The 24278-nt window shown below is 49.0% G+C and overlaps 2 protein-coding genes across 2 annotated transcripts in view; both read right to left on the bottom strand.

Moving 5' to 3' along the window:
- Positions 1–4964, bottom strand: part of LOC120840733 (NADH dehydrogenase (ubiquinone) complex I, assembly factor 6) — a 60980-nt gene extending 56016 nt beyond the window's left edge. Inside the window, exons 1-4 of the mRNA XM_040211383.3 lie at positions 4716–4964; positions 4561–4660; positions 454–534; positions 290–388 (exon numbers count right to left, since the gene is read on the bottom strand). Of these exons, the coding sequence (XP_040067317.2) occupies positions 290–388; positions 454–534; positions 4561–4660; positions 4716–4855 (420 nt within the window). The 5' untranslated portion in view covers positions 4856–4964. The remainder of the gene's footprint in view (positions 1–289; positions 389–453; positions 535–4560; positions 4661–4715) is intronic.
- Positions 1–24278, bottom strand: part of LOC8036026 — a 566786-nt gene that overhangs the window by 270190 nt on the left and 272318 nt on the right. The window lies entirely within an intron of this gene.

The following is a 24278-nucleotide window of genomic DNA, read 5'->3' as shown; positions in this document are numbered from 1 at the left end:
AATTACCCAACCTTCTTATCAAATGTTTTATCAAGAAATCTGTGCTTCTTTGTCACAGGGATAGGGGTAACGTTTAGTTCCAGGGATGGATCCAAAGAGAGGAAAACAAGCATCTCATTTTACAAATCACACACCAAAATTCAGCAAACAACTTCCACCTTTGTGTCCATGCAGGAGCAGCTTTTGAATACCTCAACATTCAATGGGCTCTCAAACCCCATTGTTGTCCCTTCAAAGGCTGTTGGTGGAACAGCGTTGCGTAGGGTCAAACCGTGGCGGGCTTACCTACCCTCGATTCTATCAACCTGCTGAGCCAGTGCTTCGACAGCTTGCGCGAACGGATGACTGCAGCCAGCTCGTGCGCGACTGGCTGCTCAGGTGCACTGCCCTGCAAAGAAGCCGGGGTTCAGGCGAACAACCCCAGTCCAAAGGTCAAAGGAGGGAGAGGGTCACCTTGTAAATCCGCTCCAAGGCATCGGTCCAAAACTGGAGCCTCATCAGTCCGATGTCTGGCCTGGAGACCACGTCTCGGATCTGGAATCAGCGTGGAAGATAGTCGGGGAAGTTCCTTTCAGCAAGACCCTTACATGCATGTTCTGCAGTCACTGACGGGGCAAGAACTGCAGAGGGTCTCTTCTTTGTGCATCCAGCATGCGATTGTTGCCTTTAGTCATGTCTTGGCTGCACCTGCACGCTCCAGGCTCACGAGACGCCCAAGTATTATCGGAGGCAGAACGCTCACGCTGGAGACTCAAACCTTCCTGGCGTTCTTATCCTGCCGGTGACCTTAGCAACTCTTATCAAAGAACACCAAATACTGCCGAGTGCATCGGATTGCAATGGCTGACCTAACGAGCTGGTTGGAAGGGGGGGTCCGTTTGAGGGCTTAAAGTCTCTCATTCCCATACCTTAAAGGGCAACTCCGCTTGATTTCAGAAATTTTGAGATAGTGGGTGATATAAACGTGAAAAGTACTTCAAAACAACCCTAGACCGTTTGTTTCACTAAAAGCAAAATATTTTTCGTGCAATCTTGTTATTTACCACAATCGCAAACCGAAACTGAAACTTCGGCACAGCCGGGCAACATTGTACTCTCAACGTCAGTTGCATACGCACCCACGTGGAATACAAGGGGTCACGTGATCTACTAGCGGTAACCCAAGAAAGACGCGGATGCGAGGGGAAGGGCGAGGAGGGAGGGCGGGCCTAGCCGCGGCGGCGAACAGTCAACGCAAGCAGCAACGAAGCAGGCTATGTAGGCGGCAACCCAGGCGGCTAGTCGGTTGGCACCGGTTGGCAGGTGTGCCAGCGAAGCTCATCTCCGTACAACTCTCTCTTCCTCTTTTTGTTTCTCTTGTTCTCGTTCATTTTTTTTTTTTTTTGTCTGTCTCGCCCACTGATCTCTATTGTAGTAGGCTCGCCTCTGCTTGCTCAAACGTGGAGCGCGTCCGTAGCGCCGCCCGGTAAGCTCTCCCTGGAAAAGAAAATACCAAGAAAAAAACTGCGTATGCAACAGACGTCAGCCACAACGGAAATACAACGTTGGCTGCGCCGCACGTCGCCCGCTAAATTAGCAGATTTTGGTGACTTCGCGCGTCTCAGTTTTTGTCGGCCGGTTTAGTGATCTTTTAGGCGGTATTACGTTATAATATTTGACATTCGGTCTCTCTAGATGACACTAAAGAGAGTCGCAGTGTTTGGTAATAACCGAGAATGAAGCGGAGTTTCCCTTTAACGCACACTCGAATGGGGATGCAGAAGCCAAATCCATCAATTCAGGCAAAGGTGACCTATATCCATGTTGTTTTTTTCCGACGTTCAACAGAAATGCACATACTGCATTACTAAAGAGTGATGCTATGTTATCCCATCTCCGAAGTATGTGCAGGTTGAAAGCAAAGACTGAGAGCAATCAAATTTCTCCCACCCACAACCTCCTGAACTGCTTCACTGCATCAAGTACAAGACAGAGAAAGGCTCCTTGGCTATTAGTCGAGGAAAGTAGCAAGTGCATTCATAGAAAAGGTCTACCTATATTCGGTACACATCTCGCCCGCGGTTGTACTACCAATCGGTTTCCAGTAGGCGAAGCTCCGTTTCTGTCCCAAACAGCAACAGAATGCCACCCCATCAGTCGACGTACGAAAGCTTCCACTCAATTTAGTGGTTTTCCCGAAGATCAGGTAGCCACAGTGAGCAGAAGAATGTTCAAGCTCTTCTCTAGCAGAAGCAAGGATATGTTGCACATGTTGTTTGTAGCACCCATTGAGGTGGAAAAGAAAAGTTTGAGTTTTAAGCACTAAGCTAAGAAAGGGCACCAGGCACACTCAAGGATTAATTTCGACGACCTAGGGATCTTTTCATGTGCAACCGAAATCTCGGCTATGCAAACCGCAATAAGGACCTCGAATGGGATTGAAGTCCTGCCAACGGGGTATTTGTAGGCCAGTGCTTTGCCTCAGAGTTATCAAGATGGCTGCCCATTGCCAGCGAATGCAAGAATGATGTTTAAAGCTGAGCCGCTGCTCCAGGCAGCGATACCCCATTGGTTTCTTCATGATGCATGCAAAAAGAAACCAATGACCTATCATTGGGGAAGGAAAGTGGCATAACTTGCAAATGACGCAAAGTGTGCTTGCAGTATGTCCTGATGTTGCTTTGTTTTCAGAAGAAGTGGCTAAACAATTTGCAGGCATAAAATATTTTGCCACCTAACCAATCACGAGCTCAAACAAGAACAAAGTCTGGGAGCAATAGAACAGCGAAAACTATAAGCAACTTTCAAGACCCGTAGGGGGCACGCTAGTGCGTATAAAATTGGCTGCCATCTGGATGATTGCCGTAAAACAACAGCACGAGGTTAGATCTGTGATATGCAAGTTTGTCCGAATTTTTGGATACGAGAGATGTAAGGGCCTTACTTGAAACTTCTCCATCAGGAAAGTGTAAGCATCTTCATTGTAAAGTGGATTATCCACGAGGTAGGGAGGACGATTCTAATACCGCAGTACGACTGTCACTGAAAGTTGCGAGTAGACACCGCTGTTAAAAAAAAAAAAAATGTTAATTGCATGGGCCGTAAACAGGAGGCGCGGGCAGCGCACAGGTGTAGAGTAGTCAGTAATTACTAGATGGCACCAAGTGGCCTCTCCTCTCTCCTGTCTCTCAGTTACTTTTTGTCTCCAAAGTGATTCCTGGGGAAGACCTACGACAAGTTACGGTCGTAACAGGTGGTGGAGGTGCAGGATAGCATCACCCTGTAAGTTTCCTGCCGTAACCCTGCCATCTATAGCCGTAGAAGGACTTGGCGGGGACATCGGCATCGTGCACCTTGCTGCTCTCTGAACTCTGTGCCTGGCCTGAGACCTGAGGCAGCACCGGCTTCGAGAGAATTTCGACATGACAATGGCTGAGCGACTCCTCATGGTCATTGTACAAGGCAGCGTGTGCTACAACGTACAAGAGCTCTGGCGATACCGATCGGATATCCGTGAACATCTACCCAAGCAAGTAAACAGGGGACCACAATTTCTGTTGTTATTGAAGATTCGTGCAGCTTGTGAAGAAGTCGACAAGAGCAGGCCAAATGACCGACAGTGAATTTCCAGTGCAAATGTCTCCAGCTCAACTGGCTTATTGGCGATGAAAGGATTTAGCCATGATGTGGCTTACTACGTCTAACTTCAAGTGCATGCGAGGAGAGTTCATGACAGATAGAGCGGCCCAGGATGGACCCTAGTGTGGATAGGTGTGCCATGTCTGAAGGAATAAGATCAAAGGACACGTCGGCTTCACATTGGAGGTGCGTTCCCGATTGTGTGGACATTCGTGTATGGACGAGCACTAGGCAACAGGACATTGTCAAGAAAGCTTCTGGGGAATCTGGACTAAGAAGTGCATAGAGTTTGTTTCATACCTGTGTGCAAATGTAAATTAGGGTGCACGATGACTCGTGTGTAAATACTGTAAAGATTGCATTGCGTAGACAGTCTTTTCGGTTTACAAATGCAACCCACTGCCACCGGATATTGGGGTCATGTGGAAAGCGATGGAGCTTAAAGACATTGCAGCCACATTTGTCAGATTCCGTGAGAGCTACATAGGTCCTCGGACAGTATTCTATGCTTTCTGTCGTTATTCGTGCGCCCTAAAACCGAGCAATGGTGTCCCGATAACCGAGGGACTGTCGCCATCCAAGCTTGTGACTCTAATTAAGCTTAGGAGTTTAAAACAGAGAAGAAAGCGGGAACGAAGTTCGGGCAATGCATACACCCAACACCGGCGAAGCCTCTCATCCGGGATTTTCACACTTTCTAAAGCACCAGCAAGGAGGAAAGCGCCGGTAGCCCCTTTCCCCTCTTCTCTCTCGCTCTCAAAATGGCGCTCCCCACGATAAAACGGTCTATACTCAAAACTAGCTGAAGGTTTCTGGCAGTAGATATGCCCTCCGCAAATCCGCCGATGCATCGTCCCGTCCCCCCCCCCCCCCCTTCGTTGGAATAATCCTCCGACAGCCGTGATCGCTTCTAGCGGCCGCTGCCGCACGGCTGGAACCCACCTGCGCCAGCTCCACGTTGAGGGCGCGCACCGCGAAAGCCGTCCTTCGTCCGTCGTTTGGCAGGAGGAGGCTGCACAGGTAGTTCTCGTGGTCGTGCTTTCTGAGGAGGAAAAAAACGTGAATGTATGCTTCTTGGGACCGCACACGCGGCATACCTCACCAGGTCCATGCAGTACACACCGTGCGCGCTAGTGCCACCACGGCGCGTCGACTTGCTACGTCTCACCGTGCACGGCCAACAGATTTCAGACGACCCACTCGGTGCGCTTAAAAGGCGCCTAGCACATCCGAGCATCTTCGAAGAAGAACTGGAACAGGCGCTAACTGGACTGGGAGCGCTCGGAGCACCAAGAGCACTCGGAGACGGTAGTACTCAAGTGATCCTACGATCACTGTATTGGATTGGCTTCGTCTTGGGCTATGGCAAGAAACATAGCAGTGATGGCGGGAAATAGCCACTGGAAATAGCAGACGACGTTACGTTGCAGACGACCTTTTGTTGATTAAAAAAGAACTCGAGTTGAGTAGACGATACTATTAACTGCTGTGAAGGCTTTCTTCAATAGTGGCTACGACAAGGAGATCTGGAATCCCTTGAGCATCTTGCCGCGAAAATAAGTTAACCGTATATTTGCCGTGGATACGGCCTTTACTCTGAGTTCATCGAGCTTGGCGCGAAAATGAGAAGAGATAACCGCCAAGATAAGTTAGATAATTATTGAAGATGCGCTGATTAACGATTTAATTAATGGTTGAATGGGTCAACTTCTTCCAAAAGCGACGTCTCCCATTGCGGCGAAATACCACGCGGTGCACTCTGGGAACTCGTTGGCCATTCAGTTTCGGTTTCGACTGAGCAGATTCATCTCATGCTACCACGCCGCGACCGAAAGTGCTGCTTGCGTTTTGGATTATCTGACTTTTTTACGAATGTACAATACAGTCATTCTCGAGCGATGCAAAACGAAGGCCTGGACACTTTCCTTGGTTCCCGAAACACCGGATATTATGAGTGCATATGCAAACGTAGTAAGACGTACGGCTTAGTCACCTCATCTTTGAGTTCAATTTCAATAATCCCGTTTAGTACCAGTGAACTACAAGTGAAATTCGGTCACCTGTATCATTACACGTATTTCGTTTGCCAAACGTCCGCTTCTTGTTACTTCATTGGGCGAAAAGCAAGCCGCATCCTCACAAGAGTATCAAAGTTGAGCCCAGTAAATTCGACCGCACTACTGCACCAAAGTGATGTCTTCCTCGTGTCATCATATATCTCCCACTCAAATTTTATGCTGATAGAAGATTAAGTTTTCGCAAACACTGAGATCGGCTAGCTACGACGGAGGCCCTAACAAGCGTCCGTACTCCTCGCTAAGCCTTTTTGGACGAGCTTTTATTGACGCCCAAGATCTGTACATGAAGGGTGTGTGTGAAATTATCTCGGCATACTCAGGCAGGAAGAAAGCAAACACATAACAAATATTATGGCCATTAGCAACCGTCAAATGCACTTTGAATAATTTCGTTCGTTTGGCGCACCGCATAGGGGTTCATGCCCGGCCGGCGTACTTCTGGCGAATGGCGCGACATTTTTCACACAAGTGCTCGACTTTTGCTTTCTTAAAACGGTTTGCATGAGCGAATGAGCCTATACGATTGCAGGATAACTTGACGCGCATACGCGATGTTGAATATTAGTAAAATGCAAGTGTGTGGGGACTTCGCTTCGTGCAGTGCTGCGGGTCAATACAGATAAGAGATAAGAAGTGTGTTATAATTAAGCTTTTCAATGGCGCCTTCGAGTTTTACCTCGCGTACACAGGCGTATTAAGAAAACAGTAATGCAAAAAAGTAATATTTCGTCTATGGACGGACGAAACAAACAAACTTTCTGATAAACAACACTAATGTAAAGGCGCGAGCTCGATGTATGCATACTTATTGGTTGCTACAGCTTGTTGATTCGTACATAAGCTAGATCCCTGAGCTTCGCAGCGTCGACATTCCCGGCACTGGCTCGTCCACATACCTCGAAACGCAAACAGAAAGGCTCAGGTATAAAAATAACAAGCCTGTGTTAAGACAAGCTATCCGTCTCGGGCTTGTGCTAAAGCTTCGAAGTCTGGCCATTTAGGTTAGTTTAGAGACCAGAAATGACGCTCTCGGGACCAGAAAACATGAGATAACGACCGGTGTGTAATCTCATCTCTTGTCGACGTGTTGATCGAAACTGAAACCATGCCACTCTCCTCCCTGGCCAACTAGTTCTCAGAGTGCAACGCGCGCCGTGTTGCATGCAGGGCTTTATGGAAGTAGTCTAACCGTCTAACTACATGGTATTCGGACCATTCCGGCCGCCATGATAGGGAGCCGAGAACACTTTCGGTTCGGGTCTTGTTTATATGCTTTAAAACGGTGGTCTATAACTCATTTGAGTGTGGGGGCCAGATATCTCGCATCCGAGATGTCGAGGACCAACGTAAGATGGGGAGAGAGAGGGGAGGGGGGGAGAGAGAGAGAGAGAGAATTCGTGCTTTATGGTTTTTGTAAACTCACAGCCTTGCCAGTGATATCTTTAGTTTTGACTTGTTTATAAGACCTGATGCGATAGGAATTAACATAACAGCGCCCCGCCAAACGTGCTGGCATTTTTAACATGTTTCATAAAACAAATATAGCATTTTAATAGAACAAATACACTGCCGTTCCAGCTGATGAATTTACCCAGGAATTACCAAGCTCAATATGTGACCGTTGTTGCTCTCCTGATGATTTTAACGACAACACTCCAACAAATACTGCTGTTTTAATGGTGATATACTTTTGAAGGCGATATTCCCGAGCTCGTAGCTTTACAGCTGAGATACATCCTTCAACGAATAGCTTGCGCTTGGAACCTAGCAGCGGAATTGTCGCACATTACAAAAAGGCCGGGAAAGAAAATTTAAATCTATAAAGGCAGATGTAATAATAATATAATAATAATAATAATATCTTTATTCAACCCTGGAGGGTTGCGGCACCACAGAAAGGCCATTGGCCCATACCTGTGGCCTGTGGTGCCGCACTACTACATATTGTGAAAAAAGAAACAAATAAATAAATAAATATGACAATGAAGCATGCAACGTTTTTTTCCATGGAAGATCACTGCTGAAGAAAGTCTGATGCCTCCTTGCACCAGGCTTTAAGGTCCTCCTTCTCCTGGGGTGGACAGTCGGTCAGCGTCTTTGGCAGCGAGCGCCAGAGGGTTACACACTTCACCAAGACAGAGTTCTGGTGACGCACAGTGCGACCGAACAGTGGCTGTAGCCCACCAGATCTAGTAAGGCGCAAGCTTTTAACCAGCGGGAGCTCCTGATCTCTTGGGAGGAGGCTGTCAGCAAGGAGCCGGAGTGATGCTACCTGCCGGCGAAGTGCTAGGGGGTTCAACCCCACCATCCTCAGAAGTTCTTGCGTGGACAGGTCGCGGTAATGTGGCAGTCCAGGGGAAGCCTGGCACCGCAAGACTGTGTAGGCGGCACGCCGCTGCACACTCTCGAGGGACGCTTTCAGTGAATTCTGGTAAGAGTCCCAAACTGAAGCACAATACTCGAGTTGCGGGAGCACTAGAGCAGTGTACAGGTCCTGCAATGCACTGGCGCCAGCTCCTCGGGTGACTCGACGCACAAATCCGAGCATCCGGCGGGCTTTTGAGGTCACCTCCCCAATGTGCGGCGAAAAGGTTAATTTTGAATCTACTGTCACACCAAGAAGTCTTGCACGGTTAGTGGCGGGGAATTCCTCTCCGTTCAGCTGGAAGCTGTGCTGTCTGGTGTTATGGCTTCTTGATGTGGTGATGAGGGTTGATGAGCATTTGTTAATGTTCAGGGGGAGCTTGTTTGCCACAGACCAATCATGGACGGTGTTGAGGTCGTCCTGAAGTTGCTGATACTGGGAGGGATTCTGGACTGGGTGCATAATTGTCAAATCATCTGCATACAAAAGGGGTGTGCACTGCAGGGAAGACGTCACATCGTTGAAAAAAATGCTGAACAAAGTCGGCCCAAGAACACTTCCTTGAGGAATTCCCGACATGACTTGTTTGGGGCTCGACACTGCGCCCCGGAAAACAACTCTCTGGGAGCGATTTCGCAGAAAGTCAGAAATCCAATTCTCAAGGCAGCCTGTAATGCCCATCTCGGATAGCCTGCGGCGCAGCATGTTGTGATCCACCCTATCAAAAGCTTGCTTAAAGTCAAGCTGCAAGAGTTGACAGGGGATGCGGTTGTCGAGGTGAGAGCTTAGGGTGTGAACTGTTTCGGCCAGGGCTAACTCACAGCTACGACCGGGCCTAAAGCCGTACTGACAGGGTGAGAGCAGCCCATACTGCTCTAGGTGTTCAAGGAGCCTTTTATTAAGAATCCGCTCCATTGTCCTGCAATGGAGCGGATTCCTAAAAAACACGAAAGCCTATACCTCTGTCGCCCTCGCTAAAATTTTCCAGCAATCCCTCAATTCTGGTGAGCTCCCGCAGGACTGGAAAATAGGGAGGGTGGTTCCCGTGCACAAATCTGGCGACAAGCACTCACCCTACAACTACAGACCCATATCAATCACTAGCGTTCCTTGCAAAATTCTAGAACACATACTTTTCTCCCATATCGCGAACTATCTGGAATCAAATTCTTTTTTTCACCGCGCACAGCACGGCTTTCGCAAATCTTTTTCGTGCGAGACACAACTGGCTTTATTCACCCATAAGTTGCAATCTATACTCGATAACCGATCATCCGCCGACTGTATATATCTGGATTTCGCGAAAGCATTTGATAAGGTATCTCACCAGCTCCTGCTACTAAAACAAAAAAAAAAAAAATAGGTATTGATATTAACATACTAAAATGGCTTGAATGCTTTCTCACACATCGTCAGCAATTTGTAACCGCGAATGAAGTCAGCTCTCTCCTTCACCCTGTAATATCTGGCGTACCCCAAGGTACTGTACTTGGGCCATTACTTTTCCTTGTCTATATTAACGATCTACCAAACTGTGTATCATCTTCGATTCATCTATTCGCAGATGATTGTGTTCTTTACCGCGAAATAACCTCTATCAATGACGTGCATGCACTTCAATCTGATATTGACGCTATCACTTCTTGGTGCAAAACGTGGCATATGACACTAAATGTTAACAAGTGCAAATTCATGCGAATCTCTCGTTGTTCCGCTAACTTACCTTCATATCACCTTGATAGTAGTCTACTCGAAACTGTCGAATCATACAAGTATTTAGGCGTCCATATTACTTCTAATCTTAGCTGGCAAATTCACATCGACTCCATTACTAACAAGGCTAACCGTATGCTTGGGTACCTAAAACGCAACTTTTACTCGGCCCCTACTTCTATTAAATTACTGTTCTACAAAACAATTGTGCGCTCACAACTAGAATATGCTTCAGCGATATGGGATCCTGGCATCGGAACTCTCGTTAATCAGTTGGAAATGATTCAAAATAACTCGGTTCGATTTATATATTCTAACTACCAACGAGCTGCTAGCGTATCCTCCATGAAATCTAACCTAGGTCTTTCTTCCCTAGCGTCACGACGCAAAAACGCACGACTTTGTTTGTTCCATAAAATTTTCCACCACACCACTTTACGCGGTGAACTGTTAACATCACCTTCATACATGTCGTCACGGATGGATCACCCACATAAAGTAGGAGTCATTTCATGCAACACTAATTCCTTTTTTTATTCCTTCATCCCACGTACGTCTAGTGACTGGAACCACCTTCCCTCTCTGATAGCCACTATTACTAATTATGATTTGTTTCAATCTGCCTTAAAAAATATATCCGATTGATTATTTAACTGTATTAGTAGAAGACGTTGTGTTTGCCGGTTTCAGGCTAGTGGACTATATAGTATCAAAGTGTATTAATCATTTGTAACCATTGTTTTTTTTTGTTTTTTTTATTTTCTTTTGTGTATGCTTTCCCAATTATTATTCCATTTTACTTATTGTATTTGCTGTACCACTCCCCTCTATAATGCTTCATGCCTTGAGGGTATTTATAAATAAATAAATAAATAAAAACCACAGACGTAGACGAAATGGGCCTGTATGATGCAACAGATGAGGTCGGGAACCCATTTCCTTTGTGCACTGGTGTGACACGGACAAGTTTCCATTGGGAGGGGACGGAGCCTGCCTGCAGGAAGTTTGCGAACAGCCGTGCGAGGACAGTGCTGAGACGCTCGGAGCAGGCCTTCAACAGCATTGGATGCACTCCATCTGGGCCTGCACCCTGGGAGGGCTTGAGGTGTCTCAATGCCTCAGCAACATCGCCCACCCTTATGTCTATGTGGCCGAGCGGTACTAGACCCGGGGGTGTGCGAGTGTCGACGGCACTGGGAGTGTCAGGGACAGTCCATGCTGTGGAGAACTGGGCACTGAAGAGTTCTGCAACAGTTTGGGGACTCTCCACAATGGTCCCATCGACCGTGAACTCTGGCGAGGACGACGACTTCCTCCGATGGTTAACATATGACCAGAACAGTTTCGGTGATCGGGCTGCCATCTGGGCAATGGTCTCCACGTAAGACCTGTGCGAGGTCTTACGTGGAGACCATAGATAAGTATAGATAAGTATAAACTATGTGAATACGTTAAAAGAGCAGAGTTACTTTTGGAGTGAAAAGTAAGCGACGCGATAAGATCACTATGGCGCTTTCCATTTCTAGCGCTCGAGACATGGGATACGGTACTCGTAGCCGCTTGGGCCTGCGGGCCTCCTCCCTGCGAGTCGCGGGCCGCATGCGGCCCGCGCTTTAAAACATCACCGCTATGTTTCGCGTGTTCCGCAGTTAAATCGGTCTTTTGTAATGTTTTCTCCGTCCACTGGCTTCTTGAAGTGCTGTAATGTTTTGCTATTGACTGGGCAACTTTGCAGTGTCAGATCTCCGCGAAATAAAAGATGCAGCGTGCCGCGGCCTTCGAGCGCGAGTGACGCGCGGGTCGATTGCACGCTCAACACTAGGATCGCCCAATTTCGAAAGCAAACCCGACCCTTCCTGACAGCGAAGATACTTGATCGAACGAATCACCGCTTCAGTTCTTATGCAAATAAAGATTGATTGAAAGATTAATTAATATTCAATCAAATATAACTTTTTTATTTATTTTTCATTTTACCTGAATGTAGGTTTTCATAACACAGACCATGCAACTTGATGTTCCATAAAAGATTTAATACATAAAATAAGTTTTTATCGTTTCTTTTCTTTAAATTTTAATCTTAGAGTCGAATTATTTTGCTGACATTAATGTTCGTGTGAATGCGAGCTTGTGAACAGACGGTATATGTGAGAGTCACGGACAAACTCCAGCCAAAACCCACAAACAAAGCAAAAAGAAAAATGGAACCCGCACCCCTTAAATTTTGAGAGTTTGTGTTAGCCGATGACTTCGGAATGGGAGGGGCCTTTTGGTATGGAACCGAACCTGGGGTTTGGTTCCCGACTGCAATATCAGGTACACCAGTTTTGAAGTTTGAAAGCCAATAATTTTTTTTTTTTTTTGTTTTCGGCGTGAAATCAAGCGTCTAGTCGCGACACAATCCTTACGATTTTATTACTCGCCACGTCGTCAAACACAACGGCGCTTGTGTGTCTGCCTAAACGGCTCGAACAAATGCGATATGTCCCCATGCGAGTGTCACGTGATAGTAACAAGTCGGACGTGAAACTAGCTTTACCTTATCTCCCAGGTTCTAGAATCCGAAATAGCCTTTTGACGTCCGCGTCTACACCTGTATCCACGTGAATATCGATCACGGGATCGCCGTGGTCGGTCGACCTTGTCACAATCACACTCCACTCGTTCACGCAAAAACGCCGCTTTATTTTTTTTGCGGGGAACGAGCGGTGCAATCGTACACACTGACACGGCTTTGTGCCAATCACGATATCCCTAGTTGTCGTCGAAAACGCACCGCTCGCTTTTTCCCGGGCACGATCGAGCACGAGGGGCACAATCCTTCGCACTCTCCTTCAACTGCATACGACAGGCGTAGCTAGTTTCGCTTTTGTCAGCTCGAACACTCACGGCGACGCCGCGCAGTTGATCAAGCGATGTTGTTCTCACACACGCTCTCCCGTGCACGAAAACATGAAACTCGGTTGATTTGTGAACGTCTAACTTCGTTGAATGTCTCATGTGCAGTGGCGTCACAAGGGGGGTGCGAGGGGGAGGGGGGGAAGGGGGGGGGGGGGCGGACCGCCCCGGATTCAGCGCTTTGGGGGGTGTCGCGACGGTCCACGAGAGGGGGGGGGGGGGGGGGGGGGCACTCGCCGCGGGCCACTGCCCCGGGTGCCGCTGACCCTAGTGACGCCATTGATCATGTGCACACAAGTTTCCAGTGGGCCGTCGGGGCGTCACGAAGGGCCATGTTAACTTTCGCTACACTGTACTTTCGCCACGGAGGCCACATAAAACGATCGTGGTGCTTTTTCGGCACAGTGACACTTTAGACCCATGTTGTAAAAAAAAAACTATCTCCAAACTCCGGTCTAAAAACATGCTTTTCGTGCAAAGTTCGTCAAATTATGAGGCGCTGGAGAAATGCAGCCTTCTGCGTTAAGTCCTTATTTCGAACTCTTTTTGTTCGCCTTCCGCCCATTAAAAAGCATGCGGGACGGGCCTTAGAACGCACCTAGCTGGTATCGCTGCGCCGCAGCGTTCTTTCGCAACATAAAGTTCGTCTGCTTTCCTCGCCGTCACCATGGCAACGAACGCCGATTGAATAGAAGCACGCACGGTACCCGCCGCGTGAAGCCAGCAATAGCTGACGCCATTTTACGAACGCCGTCTGCTAGCCAAAGCCGAACGCGGTTTGTTAGATCGACCGCCTCCGCCGGTGCGCCGCTAGCAAAGACGACGAAGCTGAGACACGCCGACGGCGAATGGGCGAGCAACAGCACCACGGGACGACTGCAACGGCGGCATTTATTGGGATCAAAGGCGCGAAATGAGCAAGAACAATTTTTATTTGAATCATGACACGCGATATCCAAGTTGGGGACCACATACCTTTGCTGGGTCTTTCCTGTGAACTTTTTATAGAGACACGGGGTCTCGATACTCTCGTATCCGCAATAACCCCTCCCCCTCCCCCCTCCCTCCCTCCCCTCCCCTCCCCCCCCCCCCCCCCCCCCCCCCCCCGTTGTCGAAAAACTCGAATCAAGCACGAAATATCTCCCACGGTACAGTGTACTAGATCCACGGCTATTTTATGGCACCCGACCGCCATTGCGCTGTCCGCCATATTACTATGATGGCTAGAGATGATATAACTCTACCTAAAGATGGCCGCCAGTGACCGCATTCCAGTCCATAGGAGGAGCTGGTCAAACGCGATCCGGCAAATAGACATAGAGATCAGTGCACAGACCTCACTCGTCCGTGGGGGTGTCGCGAACTTTTGTCGAACCGGACTTTTAGGTCGAACTTTCGGGTTCGACTCGGTCGAACCGGTTCGACGAACGTCCGAACTTTTCACCAGATTTGACCGGTTCGAATTTGTGGACAGTGTGGCCAGACCTTAATACAAGCATGTCTAGGTTTAAAGAATTTGTTTTTTATGCAAAGGGTTATCTTAATTTTGTGAACAACTGCAATTAAAAGAAACTAATTCTAATCCCCGAAGAAGTTAATAACTTTTTTTTTGTACTGTATTAACTGAAATAACCAATCAGCCCGGCCCTTATTTCATTTCTTAGCCATTACCATCCAACCCAAAGTCAACTGGCCAGCGTGTCACGCATGCGCACACGAGTCGAACCTCAATACAAGGTTCGTCGAACTTTTCACTAAAAGTTCGAAGAAGTCGAACCTGGTCGAACTCGAACCTCGGCCGGTTCGCGACACCCCTACTCGTCCGACGGGCGGGCGTCGGAGGAAGTGCGGCCCATTGAAACTAGGGGTGTCGCGAACCGGCCGCGGTTCGAGTTTGACCAGGTTCGACTTTTTCGAACTTTTAGTGAAAAGGTCGGCGAACCTTATATGGAGGTTCGACTCGTGTGCGCATGCGCGACAGGCTGGCCAGTTGGCTTCGGATTAGATGGTGATGGCTAAAAGATGAATCAAGGGCAGCGCTGATTGGCTCTTTCAGTTAATTCAGTACAACACAATTAAGTTATTAACTTCTTCAGTGATAAGAATTGATCTTTTTTAATTGTAACTGTCCATAAAATAAAATAACCCATTGCATACAAACAAAAATTATCCAAACCTAGACATGCTCGCATCAAGGTCTGGCCACAGTGTCCACAAAGTCTAACCGGTAAATCTGGTGAAAAGTAGGGGTGTCGCGAACTTTTGTCGAACCAGATTTTTTGGTCGAACTTTCGGGGTTCGACTGGGTCGAACCGGTTCGACGAACCTTCGACCTTTTCACCAGATTCGACCGGTTCGACTTTGTGGACAGTGTGGCCAGACCTTGGTACAAGCATGTCTAGGTTTGGAGAATTTCTTTTTTTATGCAAAGGGTTATTTTATTGTGTGAACAGCTGCAATTAAAAGAAACTAATTCTATTCACTGAAGAAGTTAATAACTTAAATTTTAGTACTGTATTGACTGAAATAGCCGATCAGCGCTGCACTTAATTCATCTCTTAGCCATTACCATCCAATCCGAAGCCAACTGGCCAGCCTGTTGCGCATGCGCACACGAGTCGAACCTCAATACAAGGTTCGACGAACTTTCCACTAAAAGTTCGAAAAGTCGAACCTGGTCGAACTCGAACCGCGGCCGGTTCGCGACACCTCTAGTGAAAAGTTCGATGGTTCGTCGAACCGGTTCGACCCAGTCGAACCCCGAAAGTTCGACCTAAAAATCCGGGTCGACAAAAGTTCGCGACACCTTTAATTGAAACACACACGAGAAACAGCTGTTCGACCGGAAGTTACCTCGGCCACAGGAAGTTCCGCCATTACTTGTTTATGTTCACCTTTTGCGTTTTTGTTACCTGATTTTGAAACTGTGCGAAGTAGGACCGCCAGAACTCAAATATTCGTAGAAGCGTAACGTATTCGGTTCGGAGGTCTCAGCCCAAACGACCTCATTCTTGCTGGATCGGTCGCTGCAGCGCTAGTGCGCGGCTTTGAGTGCGGCAACGTTACTCAGTTGGGAAACTCACTCCGGACCGCTCGCGTCCACCGAGACCAAACTATGGTGCCTGGAGCGGGTCTTTGACTGGTGTGTTTAGCGTCCTACGCTGCCATAGATCAAAAAGGGTCCCAAAGTGGCAACAAATCACGTCACAAAAGCCAAAACGTTATCCTGCTGCATGTCGCGATCCTGGCGGTTGGTCGTAGAAATGCTAAAGAGAAGCTGCAAGTAGCACAGCGAACGCGAGTATCGCTGTCGTCACGGCGTCCCAACTTCTGGCTGCTGAAAACTTCCGTGGATTGCCACACTGGAGAGCGACCTGCAGCAGAAGAACAGGCGTCCTGCCACATATACACCACAGCTGTTCGTACCCCGCCAGGATCGCGACTGGCGACAGAATGACACTTCAATGATATCATCAGGGGGAAATCGAGGAACTACGTTTTTAGATGTGGTAAACACAGCAGTCGGAGACGCGTTCCAGCCACCATAACCAAACTAAATTACTAAATACGATAACAGGGCTGCCGTTTAGCGACTTGTTTGTTTGTTTGTTTGTTTATTGTTGGGGTGACGAGAAGAAAGGGGCACCAGTAGATGTGTGGGCCTCCGTTCATGGGGCGAGTCGCTACCTGGTGGATCTGGGAAAGGGACAAAAAGAGGAAAGAGGAGGAGAGAAATATACAAAATAAAAAAAAGAGGTTAATGTAAAAATGTAGTCCTAACGTTTCGCTCACGGGTTCACTCTCCTTGAAGTGAACCCGCAACAAACAAACGACGCACATTTCCCGGTGGCGCTCGCTTTAGTTTGTGGCACCGTGCTTGAAGCGTGCGCCACCGGGCGAAGCGCGCCACGAACCTGTCGCAAATTTGCTCTGTGGGGCCTCTTTCGTTTGGCCAGTGAGGTGCTCAAAGAGTGTCGACAATGGTCACCTCCGAGCAGAAATCAAAGTCTATCTGCAAGGCCGCTTTCCCGAAGAAAACGAAGAAGTGCTCGGAAGGCTCTTGCTGTTACCCCTCGAAATCCTCCAGGGTTCAAAAGTTCCTCCATGCTGTTTCTTAAGAGTCCTTCAGAGGCATAAAACTGAAAAAGAACTCTACTTGGCTCCGCATGGGCGGTGCACCACAGAAGGGCGTGTTCGGCATCTTCTGGGTCACCGCACTCTGGGCAGCTGGGGTCCTCCTTACGGCCCATCCTGTGAAGCCGCTTAGCCGTATATGGACATCCAGCTCGAATTCTGTGCAGGAGTGAAGCGTCGGCTCGCTGCAGGTTGCGGAGAATGCTTGGAGGCGGCTTGTTCGTCGCCACTCCTGGATGATGGTGCGACTTCTGTAGGCAGCTACGGATCAGTCGATGTGCCTCGTTGAAACGATCGAGCAGAAAGATTGGGTCTTGGTCGTCATGGGCTTTGGCTGCCAGGGTGTCCGCTCTCTCATTACCGGGAATCCCGACATGAGATGGGACCCACGTGCAGGGCGAGGGTCCATCCGAGGTCCTCTACCGTTGCAGCCTCTAGTGCCACTCTAGCCACGAGGGGTGTAGGTTTTTGAACACGCTGAAGTTGTTGCAACGCAGATTTTGAATCAGTTAGGATCACCACTTTTCCTGTTGGCTCAATATTCTTAACTGACTCTAGCGCTCCCCATATGGCTACGAGTTCCGCTGTTGTCGATGACGTCATGAAATTGAGTCTGCCTGCGACATCATAGTTCATTTCGGGAATGGTGATTGCAGCTGTGGCTGTCTGCCTAGTTCGGTTAACAGAGGCGTCCGTAAAAACATGGGTCCAGTCTTCGTAGTCCTCGTTAAGGCTTTCTAGGGCAACCGAACGAGCAACAAATGTGGGAACATTTGCCTTTCGTTGGGGAATGGGCATTGTCTCGTATATTTGCAGTGGTAGACGTGTTGAATGCGGAGGCACAGGTGGAAGAAACTCTCCAGGGCCTCCTATCTCTTGATCAAATCTTGACATCAGGTGCCCTAGATGAGAATGCTGTCGCTTCCGGAGGTGACGCCAGATGCTGGTTTCCGGGGCCAAGCTATTCATGCGAGCGATGTTGCGCATGGCTTTTTCCTGCAGTCTCAGTGAAAGCGGCAATTCTTCTGCCGACACAAGTGTCGCGATGTTTTCGGCCAAAGGGGGGAGTCCCAAACAGCAACGAAGGGCAATGCGATGAAATGCCTATATGGCTCGAACTTGGGCTCTTCCGATGGCCAGGAGAGGGAGCGCGTACATAAGCCGGGACATTATAAGGCCCTTGTAGAGCTGGAGGAGAGCATGTTGCGATGCCCCCCAAGAGCATCCTCCTAGCTGTCGTATGACAGAAAGTAGTCAACGGCAACGGTTTAATGTTTTTTGAACTTCTGGCCGCCAAGTCACGCGGTCGTCGACGATGACTCCAAGATAAGAGTGAGTTTTGACTTTCTTCACAGGTATTCTAGTAATCTTCAACTGCAGGGCGTTCTGGGGTGCTCGGCCTGTCGGTCGGTAAAGGAGTGAAGCGGTCTTTTCCGCCGACAAAGTGAGGCCCAATTTAGCTATCATTAATGCCGTGGCGTCTAGGGCCACTTGGAGCCTATTGCGAATTCCGATTGCGTTCTTTGAGGGTCCAATACACCAGATGGCAACATCATCTGCGTATATCGCCATTCTGATTCGGAGTGCGGAGTGGTCAGCCGGGAGGCAATAGGGGAGAGCAGCCATCGCAATGTTAAAAAGTACCGGACTTAACACGCTGCCCTGTGGAACCCCTCGGTCCACTAGGCGAGGTGTGCTGACAGCACCAGGCACTTTGACACGGATTGATCTTCCAACAAGGAATGCCCGAATGAAGGAAAGAATCCTTCCACCTATCCCGAGTTGTTGTAGCCGCTGAATGATAGTCAGGTGGGGTAGGCTGTCGAAAGCTCGACTGATGTCTAGGAAGACACAGTGTACCATTTTTTTGTAGCTTTGGCCTCCTCGAGGGTTGAGGCGAGGTCTCCGATGACGTCTGCGGTGCACCTTTTCGCTCTAAAACCGGCCATTTCAGGAGGAAATGCGTTTGTTTGATTTAACAGCCATGTAAGGTGCCCAAGAACCATTCTTTCGAGGACTTTACCCACACAGCTCGTTAATGAAACAGGTCTGTAAGACGAAGGCTGTGCAGCCGGTTTTCCTTGTTTAAGTACTGGAATTATAGTGGCTTCCTTCCACACATTCGGAAGGATGCCGGTTCTCTAGATGATGTTAAACTTTTCAAGAATGTCTGCGTGGTAGACAGGGTACACATTTCTGAATGCTTGGTAGGTTCTACCATCTGGTCCCGGAGCACTTTTTTTTTTACATCGGCCCAGCGCTTCCGTGAGCTCTGTCAGGGTGAAGTCGGAATAGTTCGCCAGCATCACCTCTCTGTCTGGAGAACGGTTGACTGGTGTATCTGTAATTTCTCTGAGTTGTTCGGAAAGTGGTAGTGGGGCTGCTTGTTGTCGAGAAAATTAATCTGCTAAGACCTCTGCTATCCATTTAAGGGGTCTACCGGTATCAATTGCAAGACTGGCAATGGGAGGCCGTGGGACCTTAGCCCCGGTGAGAGCTCGGGCAAGTCTCCAAGCGCGCTTGTAACCACCTGGGCTGCCAAGGGATGTACAATCTTGTCTCCACTGCCATCGCCGCAATTGCTTCGTGTGGCACCTGAATTGGGCGTCAATTCGATTGTAGCGTGACCAGTCCCATTCGGCGTCTGTACTAAGCGCCCTTCGCTGTGCCTGTCGTCGGGCCGCTCGGAGGTTTAGCCACTCCAGAGCCGGGGATGGGCGCGTAACAGGAACTGTGACGGTGCGCGTGGCAAGTCGTAAACACTCCACAATGCAGGTCGTTAAATCTTCCGTGCTGCCAGTATTCATGGCAGACCCAACATATTGACGGAATAGGTCCCAGTTTGTCACTTTGCATATTTTAAGGTTCTTGGGACTCGCGGTTGGGTGTTTTACACTTATTGGCACGTGATCGCTTCCTGCCGTGTCCGGTCGCGCAGTCCACGAGGCAAAAATTCCTCGTGACACCAATGTCAAGTCGATGGTGCTGGGTGTACATCCTTGCCTGCGGAACGTGGAGGACCCATCATTGAGGGCTCGGAGTTGGAGCTCTGTCATTGTGGCTTTTAGCTGTCGTCCCCTGGAGTCTGTTAGTTTGCCAACCCATGCCCCGTTGTGTGCGTTAAAGTCGCCGCAAATAATGAGCTGACCTTTGCTTCGCTTCTGAACTTTTTCTCTATTGCTTTCGAATTCCAGACAGCACGTGGCACGATATAAGCGGAAACAACCGTTGTGTCGTATCTACCAATTCTAACGATCACACCGGCATACTCCTCAATGTTCGAACTTAAGTCCGAAAGATCGAGAAGGGTATGATGTATATTAGCACGAACAAGTACAGCCACTCAGGATCTGCCATTAATGTTTACAGGGTTACTGTGGTAGAACACATATGGCGAGAGCCGCACCTCCCCGAGAACGACATTCGTTTCTTGAAGAGCAATGATATCAAAGCGTTCAGTTGTAAGATGTTGGCGTAGCTCAGATAAACGCGTTCGCAAGCCGTTCACATTGCACTGAAGAAGGGATGGGAAAGGTGGACTTTGCCTTTGTCGAGGGGTACTCTTCTTTACTTGTGATGAAGGGTTTCGTTCGGGGGAGCTTGTTTGCCCATGACATTGCACATTAGTGTTTCTTGCCACCCTTAGTTTGCCCCCAAAATGGGAAGCATTGTCTGCAGGACAGAAGTAATTATGCGGGCCCATGATGTTTCAATTTTGGACAATATAGCAAGGGTTATGTTCGCAACTGTCCCAAAAATAGAAACCCAGGGGGGTGATATGGCGATGGGGGATTTCGCTTTCTCGTCGTTCCCTTTCTCAGTGGCCGGTCTACCGGGTGGACGTTCAGGAGGCGTCTTTGTGAAAGCTTGAGTCCTTGGCAGTGTCTCTTGTTGATCCCTTGGACCAATGCTCTCCGGTGAGGTGTTAATAGCCTGCTTTACTCGGCGATCTCCGATGAGAACGGAAGCGTATGTTGTGCCGCTTGCCTTGTATGTTTTGGACTCAGATTTGGTTTTTATGTTCTCTTTTGATAACGGCTGAATGTTATCAACCCGTTGTTTACTTTGAAGGCTCAAGGCAGATTTTGCAACGGGGAATGCCACTGCATTTTCCCTCGAGTACGTGAGAATATTCCGTTTATTAATCCACTTTGGACAGTCATGCGATGTTGCTTGGTGATTTCCCTGGCAGTTGATGCATTTCACTGTCGCTGATTGACATTCGGCGTTCAGTGTGTCATGGTGTTCTCCACAGCGGCTGCAGGCCTTGGGACGTTGACAAGCCACTTTTTTGTGGCAAAATCCGTTGCAGTTGTGGCATTGTAGTGGTCTTTCTTTGAAAGGTGACACGACATGGCGAACGTGACCTAGTAGCACGTAGCTGGGTAGTTTGCTGCTGCTGAATGCAATCTTTACAGTGCTGGAGCTTCCAAGTCTACGAACATGAACAACCTTGCTGGATAGGTCTTCAGTGCGAAGGTGTTGAGCGATTTCGTCGTCTGTGACTTCGACGGCTACTCCTTTTATAACGCCGTAAGCCGTGGGTCTTGAGAGTGGGGAATACGCTCGAACTGGGACAATGCAGAGCTCGGTTGTGTTCAATAGAGTTTGTGCCGCTTGCCCATTCCGAACGTCGACGGCAATCAGATTTAGTCGGCTATGGTACCGTACCTGAATGATGCACTCCTGGCATAGCTGCTCAAGGGTATAAGACACTTTCAAGCTGTTGAGTGTTGTTAGCCTGGTTTCCTGTGCCACAGGCACAAAAATGACAGTGAGGCAGTTGACTTGCTTTTTCGGTGTGCAGATGGTTTCCACACTCGAAGAGGAGTGAGCACTCATTGGCCGAGTGCGTTTCCTGATGACCCTTTGGAATCCATCGTCAGAGGTCTCGCTGTCCATGTTTACGGGGACTGAGCAGCTAGAGTGCCTGCCGTCCTGGGGGGCTATGTTGCGCTTTTTGCACTCCCAGGAGACTAGGGAGAGGGAAGTGACGTCAGCGACACAGCAAACACAGATTGGGTGTTGATTTTGTTTTCTTCTGTCAACATCCAATCTGCATTTGCTGTGTCGTTGACGTCACTTCCCTCTTCCAAGTCTCCTGGGAGTGCAAAAAGCGCAACATAGCACCCCTGAGATGGATCGTGTATACCTTGTTCATGACAGTGCACAGCAGTGATGGAAAAACGATGTGCCATCAAGCATCTCTTCTATCCGGTGGCAGCGTGCCAGTTGCTTTAGTGCTTGCCTTCTAAGGATCAACGAAGTCAAAGAACCGATTAAATGGCATAAAAGAGAAAATGTACAGAGGTCGAAAATTACGCGTAGCAGTTCCGATCACTTCTTTTTCCTCTGTCAGCGACTAGTCAAAACATGAAAGTTGGTTTAAATAGCTACTGCGAAATAGCACTCCGCGATGGCGCCACAGGCCCTCGCGCGACTCCACCTGAAGGATACGTGCAGCCGTGCTAGTTCCCGGAGTGGCCGCTGCGAGAGAAATGGCGGCGTTGCGATCGCCATTAGTTCGGTTCTCGTGTACGGAGTACGGATTGGAGCCACTTTTTCAAAGCAGGCGCTATGGAAGTTTCCCGACTGAGTTGTCCTAGTGACGTTGGAGTACAGTGCACTAGTGTCTGGACCGGCGCGGTTCGGAAATGGCAGCTTGTGAGGCTGCACGTGTAGACGACAATCGCGGCGCTGGAGTCGACAGGGCAGCAGAAAGACGCTGAAGCCCACACGTGCCGCCGCACGTGCACGCGAGCACGGAGCACGAGACCAACCACCACCCTTTTGGCGTTAATTACTACGGATGCACCGGTGTCGACGCCTGTCGCGATCTACACCACGCGGCTCCCGCGAGTGGCTACTGCGGTTACCGGACGGCCATCTTACATGTACGACTTCGGACTTTTAGAGCGTTGCCGGAGCGGGGCGGTAGCGTGCTGAAGATACGTTTTCTACTCGTGCGTCGTCATTCACTGAAGAACCTTTTTTTTTTTTTTTTGAAAACCTTGAGTAAACGGTGATAATTGCCTTTAGAGCATGCTGAAATTTTTACAAAAAGCGCGAGCTTTCTGCAGCGCGAGCTTTCGCTCCACGTACTCCGTGGAGCTAAAGCCCCTCTATCCTGGGCACCGTGATCCTGGGAAATGTGGCATCATTTATTGCTGTGGAAATGGTCCAGTCACGTGCCACGCGCCACTTCTGGGAAGAACGTGGCGTCTGAAATCTAGCTGAGTTCTGCGGTGTGCCGCCATGATCTTCCCAAGGTTTGCACGTTGCACGTGCCTCGTGCAGCGACGCACCTAGCGATACTTTTGAAACCTAAAGGGGCTTTAGTGTGCTCTAGCCCACTCGATCACCGACCCCCATAAGGAATGGAAAGTGGGAAGCCAGGAAATGTATGGGCCTCCCGCACTGATCTCTGTGACAATTCGCTTGGTCGCCCATCCCCGCTTGGTCGCAGCATGGCCTCTAAGATTTTTCGCGCACTGGCTGCGCTCTTCAGGCCGTTTTATTCGCGCGGTAGAGACTACTGCAGGGCGCTTGGTAGCGCTCGCAACCAAACCCCAAAAAAAAAAAGATAGCCGCGAGTTAATATTATTATTATTATCGTCGGTCGACGAAACTTTAGAGCAGCGCGAAATGTACTCCCGGCCTTTCGTCGCAACACGCAGACATTTGTCAAGGAAGATGTTGATCGAAATTCGAATGTTCATCTTTTCGAAGTGCGAAAGTTGTAGAACAACAACAGCCCACGATGTTGTATTCAAACAAACTGCATGTCTAATAATATAAGTAAAATACAGGAAGTTTAGTCGATCAAAATCAGGAAGGCGAGTCAAAATCACCAATTAGTTATAGCAATGGTGATTTATTTTGACCCAGGAGAGCCGCGGCGCCGCAAAAAGGTAAGTCGCCCATACCACGAAGGCCCACGGCGCCCCGTCCAACGATGATGATATCGTATTACATACATTTTTTTTAAAAGAAAAGGTGATGATTAAGTGGAGCTTGTGGACGAGGGTGAGGGGTTGATGTTGCGGTTGAAGAGGGCGAGGAGCGTTAGGGCGTGCAGTGATCTTCGCGACGGTGGTATTCGTGGGGCCTCTATGGGCTTTTGACTTCTAGTAAGCCGGTTTCGAGCGCCTGGCGAGGGCTCCCTGGGTGCGCGGCTTGCAGACGAGCCGCCCGAATTTTCGGCGACGCAGGGAGTCTATCACCACCGTGGTGGGGCTACAGGGGCTGGCGTCGGTGTTGGCCGGGCGGCTGTCTTCGTGAAAGCGGGCTCTGAAGTCTCCTGGTTTCAGTTGAGCTTGCAACCAAGCGGCGTGACCGTCCTGTCGATCGAAGGCATGGTGTGTGCCACTGGTCCGGCTGGCTCTCTAGCGATGGTCCGATCTTGCATTCTGCAGGTATCACCCAGAGAAACAATAACGCAAAGACCGGAGCCGCGAATAAAAATTACGAAT

This window comes from Ixodes scapularis, unplaced genomic scaffold (assembly GCF_016920785.2).
Source record: "Ixodes scapularis isolate PalLabHiFi unplaced genomic scaffold, ASM1692078v2 PGA_scaffold2__306_contigs__length_199485367, whole genome shotgun sequence".
In the NCBI taxonomy this organism is placed as follows: Eukaryota; Metazoa; Arthropoda; class Arachnida; order Ixodida; family Ixodidae; genus Ixodes; species Ixodes scapularis.
Note: the sequence above shows the minus strand (reverse complement) of the source record. Positions and strands in the feature narration are given on the sequence as shown.